The sequence below is a fragment of the Frieseomelitta varia genome, unplaced genomic scaffold (genome assembly GCF_011392965.1).
Source record: "Frieseomelitta varia isolate USP_RPSP 00005682 unplaced genomic scaffold, Fvar_1.2 scaffold_850, whole genome shotgun sequence".
NCBI lineage: Eukaryota > Metazoa > Arthropoda > Insecta > Hymenoptera > Apidae > Frieseomelitta > Frieseomelitta varia.
In genome coordinates, this window is record NW_025110646.1 from 148,011 (window position 1) to 155,551 (window position 7,541).

Here is a 7,541-nt window from a genome sequence, read left to right on the forward strand (position 1 = left end):
TCTCTCTCTCTCTCTCTCTCTCTCTCTCGGGTGAATTTTCAAACGATCGTAAAACCGGCGTGGTAAGCTCGCCAGCGCGTTGGCGCCACCCCGACGAGCTGTAGCGATGTTCTTCTCACTGACTCATCGGAAACGAAAGTCGCGGCGGTGGCGGCGGACGTACCGTCGTCACCGTCGTCGCCAAGATGGAGACAGGAGAAATGTCAGTGCTCGACTCGACACTGCGTGGCGGCGAGCGGCGATGGAGGAATTGCAAGATGGGTGTGAGAGGAGATTGTGAGACGACGCGTCGCGAGGTTTAAAAAAAAAAAAAAAAAACGAAGAGGAAAGGAAAAAAAAGAAAAAAAGACGAGCGACGTATAAATAGATGGGGGATGACCTTTGCACGGATCAATGTTTACTTTTATAACGCGTTATTAAGCTAGGTTATTGGTTCTATCCCCCTCGATCGTTCCCTTTCGGGCACAGATGCCACTGTTCACGAATCTAGGTTATGTTTACTACCCCCTCCCGATTTCTGCAACTCGCCGCCGCTTACCTTCCACGAGGTTTACGCGCGCGTGCACGAACTTTGGCGCCTCCTACGCAAGCACGAACGACGTATTCTTGCCTGGAAAATACAGCGCGCGTGCTTCGTCGCACACACACCTCTAAAACCAAAGAGAAGCGGAAGCGAAGGGAAATTGAGTTAAAGGAAGGACGAAGTTAAGACCGAAGAAGAAGGTTGATATCGCGTAAGCGTCGAAGAAGCGGTAACCTCCGTTCCGTTCACGTAGCAACGAGCTGTTGCGATAAAAATAGAAATAGCCATGGCGATCGATCGGCGGTCGTTTCCGTCAGGGTATCCCAGCCGATGAAACGCTTTTCACCGTGAATTTTTCGATCGATCGCCATTCGGTTTGGAGTGGCAGTTTATCGAAAAGAAGAAGAAAAAGAAAAAGAAAAAGAAAAAGAAGAAGACGAGAAGGAGGAGAAGAGTGAATGCGACTGAGACGCCAATGCAAAGAGTTTGGAAAAATCGATGGATGGAGCTCGACGGTTGAAGGGCGACGAGGACGAGGAATGTTGGCTGCTGTAAACGACTGAAAAAAAAACCCGCGGTAGCGAGCCGTCGAGCAACTAGCAGCTCCACCCACACCACCGGAATGGAGAGCGTTACGGCGCGACGGAATTAGCACGGGCACAATAAGCGATCCCGCCTTCGCTCGGAAAAATAGATTTGGCAAACTACCAGAACCCGGCTCTGAATAGATTCGAAATATATGGATCATCGTAGCCTTTTGCGTTCCTTCTGGCTGGCGGTGGTTAGCCAGCCAGCCAGCCATCGTAGTGAAAGCGACCTTTCCTTCGCGAGGTTGCGCGCGCCCGATTATCGCCAGCAAAATCAAAAATCAACGACTGACTATGGCCTCTCGCGCTGCTGATCGGTTCGTGTCCCCTTCACCCGCCGAGAAACACCCTTGGTAAACGGCAAGCCGAGCAAAAATAAATGAAGCCGATGAAAATAAACTCGAGAGACGATTTTACGCGCGTGGCTATTTGCCACCGTTGTCGTCGTTGTCGTCAGAGTTGCCATTGCCGTCGCTACAGCGCGCCATGGTACATCATATTGCACTCTGGGTCTTCGAGTGCGTGTTCTAGACGGACGGGATGTAGTAGGCGGACCGTGTAAACTTGGATCGAATGCGATCGATTTCAACGCGGCAAACTCGATCGCGCAAACGCCGCGAGCGCCTTCTCGGCGACCTCGTTTCAACGACGAGATCGAAACTGGACAAAGCCGCGCCGGCTGCTTTTTACCCTGGTTTCGGTTGACAAAACAAACACGCACCACAGCAGCTCGTTTCAACAATGACTTTCGTCGTTCCTCCGAAGGATGGGGGGAGGGGTGAGAGAGAGACAGGATACGCATTGCTGTAGGATACGGTGGAGACCGAGCGAAAACAAAACGCCATCGATCAGCGGTTGATTAATCCAACGGCGTCGCTCCGTTGTATACCAGAGCGTATATCAGAGGACGGAGGAGGATCGTCGCCGGTATAAATAGCGCGATGTTCGATACGCTCTTTGATAACGAGAGCTCGCTCTTTCTTCGTCACATCATCGGGCGAAATCAATCTTTCGCTAACCGACGATTCGACTCGACGACGATACCAACGACAATCGCGGTTTGCCGTGCTGACGGATCGATACGTAGGTATCTATTATTAGATTGCCTCGGTGGACTCGGCGATTATCACATCCGTAACGTTATCGCTCTCGTTCGTCATCTCGGCTCCTAGCCCTTTCCCGATACGATTGACAATGACGACGAAGGTGAAATTAACACAATGCGTACCACCGCACTCTCGGCGCGCCCAACTCACCTCCCAGGGTCCCGCACATTTTTGGAGCAACAGGGAAACTATGTACAATGCGTATATGCACTTTTTTAATTCACACTGATAAAATATTCTTAAATGTTACTGTATATTTTTTTTATAGTAATATTTAAGGATCTATCTGTCATGTATTTTAAATTTCAACTATTATTTATTTTATATTTATGCTCCCAGGGCCCACACATTTTTGAAGCAACTTTGTACAATGCATATATGCACTTCTTTAATTCACACTGAAGAAATATTCTTAAATGTTACTATATATTTTTTTATAGTAATATTTAAGAAACTACATTTATTATATATTTTAGACTTTAACTGTCATTTATTTTATATTTATGCTCCCAGGGTCCAAACATTTTTGAAACAACTTTGTACAATGCATATATGCACTTCTTTAATTCACACTGAAGAAATGTTCTTAAATGTTACTATATATTTTTTTATAGTAAATTTAAGAAACTACATTTATTATATATTTTAGACTTTAACTGTCATTTATTTTATATTTGTGCTCCCAGGGCCCACACATTTTTGAAGCAACTTTGTACAATGCATATATGCACTTCTTTAATCCACACTGATGAAATATTCTTAAATATTACTATTTATTTTTTTATAATAATATTTAAGAAACTGTATTTATTATGTATTTTAGACTTTAATTATTATTTTAGATTTTAACTGTTATTTATTTTATATTTGTGCTCCCAGGGCCCACACATTTTTGAAGCAACTTTGTACAATGCATATATGCACTTTTTTAATTCGCATTGATGAAATATTCTTAAATGTTACTATATATTTTTTTATAGTAATATTTAAGAAACTATATTTATTATGTATTTTAGACTTTAACTATTATTTATTTTATATTTATGCTCCCAGGGCCCACGCATTTTTGAAGCAACTTTGTACAATGCATATATGCACTTTTTTAATTCGCACTGATGAAATATTCTTAAATGTTACTATTTTTTTTTTTTATAGTAATATTTAAGAAACTATATTTATTATGTATTTTAGACTTTAACTATTATTTATTTTATATTTATATTAACACATTGAGGACGGTATGCTCTGATAAACGTATAGCCTGTATTTTCTTGTATTTTTTTAATTATTTGAATATATTCAATTAAGAAAGGGTTCAAGAGAATGTATAGCATTTAACAAGTATATCATTTTATTAAGAATTAAAATTATTATTTTTCATTTGAGAGGAATTTCATTAAATAAAATGGAAATACCTCTAGTAACGTCTGGTGTGACATGTTGGGAAACAATTTCCCTACTTCTTGAAAAATTGTATAACATTGTAATATGTAATTATATGTTATATGTAATATTATATAATATAAATTATATATAACGTTGCCTGGGTCGTGTCCCCTACAACGCAAAAAAAAAAAAAAAAGCGTTCCCCGTCCGCAACGTTGAAACACGGGAATTCTCGTCTCCCCGTCCACAATGTGTTAACAGGCCTAGCCTAACTGTACCAACAAAATGAAGAGACTCGTTGTCAGTTGGTCAGTTATGCTCCTCGATCGCAATTTTTTCTGTTTTTTCTTTTTCCTTTTGTCTTTGGAGAAAACGACGGAGCAAAGTCGCAGATGGATGCATGCGCGTACACGTGTAGTTTGCAAACGAGCGCGTTGTTCGAGCGGCTCGTCCTAACGACAGCTGCGTACGAAACAGGGGGTGTAGGACCGATTCAAAGTAAGCTCGGCAATATGTGCGCATGCATAATGCCAAGCATAACCGAGTAGTTTATTTATAACGTCGCGGAAATACACTCGCGACGCCTTTATTGTAAAAGGTTGTGTAACGTCGCTCGTTACGTAACCTCTAGAGAAGCTACACACGAATCGGCGAATCAACGAAAACCAACTTGCGAATATTTGCAAATACTTGCGTTTACTTGCGTGAACGAATCGATTACAGCCGCGGTATCTTCGCGTCGCAATATCGCTGCAATGTCGATAAAGACGCATCGTTGCAGACGACAAAGGACGAGCGAATTTTCGACTAACGTTTTTTCGATTGTATCGAGGAAGCACGATGGCGATTATCGGTAGGATTCGTCGCCTCCTGTCCGTACTCTGTTCTCGGAAATTCCGTAGCGGCGGTCGATTTGGCAAAATAAACAAAGCGTGGCTCGGACTTGTCGGAGGGGGAACGGTCGGTAGCTGCGGCGTGGCTCTTTACTTTCTGACCGAGTGGCCGTGGTCGGTGAACGCGTCCGTGGGACTCAATCCGGAGATTTCGCTGCCGAGGTATCCATGGGCGTTCAACGGTGTGTTCAAGGCGTTCGACCACGCCGCTCTGAGGAGAGGATGGCAGGTTTATCGCACCGTGTGCCACGCGTGTCACAGCCTGCAGTTTGTTCGTTTCCTCGACTTGGTCGACGTAACGCACACGGCCGAAGAGGTTAAACGGATCGCCGCCGAGTTTGAGGTTTCTCGACTTTTTGTAGGAAAAAGAAAAGAAAAAAAAAAAAAAAATAGAAATGCTTCGTCTCGAGATCAGGTGGAGGACGGTCCCGACGAACGAGGCGACTATTACACCAGACCGGGCAAATTGACCGACGAAATTCCGTCTCCGTATCCGAACGAGGAAGCAGCTAGGGCCGCCAACTTTGGCGCTTCCCCGCCGGATCTTACCTACGTGGTTCTGACGCGAAAACGCGGCGTGGATTACGTGTTTTCCCTGCTGACCGGATGGATGGAACCTCCGGCGGGGATCTCCGGTAGCGAGGACCAATATTTCAACGTCTACTTTACCGGAGGATTCACGACGATGCCGCGAGTACGCAAAGCATGCACACACAGTCGTACGAGTTCTCGCCGCTTCTTCTACTCTGTCCTCCCCCTGTTTGCTTCGCAGATGCTCCATCAGGGGATGGTCGAGTACGACGACGGTACGCCGGCGACCGAGTCGCAAATGGGCAAGGACGTTGCAGAGTTTCTAATGTGGACCGCGTCCTCGGAGCACGACACGCGAAAAATCATGACGATCAAGTGCATAGGAATCATGCTGCTGTTGCTGGTCTCCGTAGTCCATATCAACAGACGAAATTGGTCGCACATAAGAAGCCGTCACTTGGCTTACGTACCAAATACCATAACCAAAGAACCCCGACATCCTACGTCTTCGCTCGTCGACGAGTACGGCGGAAGAAGTAAGAAAAGCGGCTCGTTACCCCTCTGATTGTTGTCGAAAAAAATACTACGTACGATCCGAGTCTCAGCCGTGTGATTAATCCTCCGACTACTGAACCTCAGCGTCCAGTGCTGGAGTCATTTCTGACTCACACGGATATCCCACTAATATACATATTTAGGGTCGTCCGGACGGCTCACCGATACTGTACAGAGTGTAACGGTCGCTCGAGACCGAAGTCCTCAACGATATTGTACCAACACAGTGACAGACACCCGACTCAAAACTGACTCCGGCACAGCAGGCGGAGGGTTAAGCGGAACGGGGGACGGTAACGGATACGCGGACGATTGAGGAAAATCGAGAGAAGGAAGAGATTCGATCGAGTCGAGTCGAGTCGAGGTGGGTCGACTTGGGTTGGGTTGAGTTGGGTCGGGTCGATTTGGTTCGGTTGGGTAGCGCGGGCGCAACATGTGCCACCGCCACCGATAATCGTTTCGCAACGCGCGGCCTTGACGATGCCCGTATGCTCGATCGGGCCGTCTAAAAATAGGAGGCTCGAGAAACCGTGCAACAAACGTTATGCTCTCCCCCTCTTTCTCTAGCTCTCGCCTCTGCTTAACCGGCGGCTCCGACAATTGACGACGGATCGTGGATCATGGATCACCAATGACAGATAACGACGGTCGGTGATCTACGATCTATTTCGGATCGAGGAGATCCCCCCGCTGTGCTTTTCGAGATTTATTTTTACTCGCCTTTTTCTTCCTCAGACCACGTCGCGCCTCATCTAGCACCGCTAACTCCTTCCCCCCTCCCCCCTCCCCCTCCCCCTCCCTCCATTTTTCTCGGTTACATATTCCTCTTGCGCGCGAACCCAGAATAATACTTCTCTCAGTTTGAGAATAACCACGATTCCCCTCAATTTTTGACTTTCGTTCCTTCTCTCCCTCCCTCTCGCTCTTTCTGTTATATTCTCCTCGCCCCTCCCCGTCGTTCCATTCTGTTCCGTTCCGTTCCGTTCCGTTCCGTTCCGTTTCGTCTCGTCACTGATCCGGTTTAGTCTGGGTCTAATCGTGTCACGTCGTGTCGCGTCGATGATCTATGCGCGAACGTACGGTTCGTCTCGGCGCTCAATGGCAACAAGTGCGATCGCGGAAGAGAAGGGGTGGCACGGATCGAAAATATATACCAAACGATGAATGAACCTCCGCACGTTGACGTTGAGAGCGCGCCAGCGATTTCGCGATCAACCGTAAGAAACGACTATGATCGAACATTTATGGCGCGAGGATCAACGACGTTTAAACCGTTGCTGTTGCATTGCTGTTCCCCCGAGTCACCTTCCCGTCTCCAAACAAAAACACAAATCGAGAGAGACTTTCGTCTTGTGGAAAATGAAAATCAACGAGATCGCGTATCTGTCTAAAGCGAATGTGAAATACGGCCGGAATGTACCTAACCTAAACCAACCGGCGTGTTCTCCTCCCCTCGTCGTTGGACGATGTAACCAGTTGTTCGTAACGATTTGTCACTGGCTGGTGTTCTCGTCGTTATCTTCGCGATCGTTTCCCAATACACGCGTCACGTGGGTTCCCACGCTGCTAGAGTACCGTCAACAACCACAGCCATGGGTCGCCAGTAGACGATGACCTCGACCGCATCGCGTATCTCGCGTCTCGATTCTCTTTCCTCGCGAATCAAGAATCGAGACGAGTATCATCCAAACCGATTTTAGACCTTTTCGAAATTCATTCATCATTCAATGGTCATTTTTGTCATTCTTACTTTGAATTAAAACCGGAATTCAATTCCCTCCTCACACTCTTTCTCTCTCTCTGCCATCAAAAACTTACCTTTGGTCGCGACGGCGCCCGTTCGCGCTTGTTCGCTGGACATTCTGTTTCCTCCAACATTCACCGAGCCCTGCATTTACCGTCAACGCTGCAACGTTGTAACTCTCTTCTGTCTTGGTCGCATGCGTTTCCTGCAACGCCA

The 7,541-nt window shown here is 46.4% G+C and overlaps 1 protein-coding gene across 4 annotated transcripts in view; it reads right to left on the bottom strand.

Annotated features, from left to right (window-relative positions):
• LOC122536552 (histone deacetylase 5-like) overlaps positions 1 to 7,541 on the bottom strand; it is a 31,142-nt gene that overhangs the window by 21,082 nt on the left and 2,519 nt on the right. For 3 of the 4 annotated variants that reach the window (XM_043668999.1, XM_043668998.1, XM_043669002.1), the window contains one exon: positions 7,400 to 7,530. In XM_043668999.1, coding sequence (XP_043524934.1) covers positions 7,400 to 7,475 — 76 coding nt within the window. In that variant the 5' untranslated portion in view covers positions 7,476 to 7,530. Of the gene's footprint in view, positions 1 to 7,399; positions 7,531 to 7,541 lie in introns of those variants that run through there. The other variant, XM_043669003.1, reaches the window with a different exon arrangement.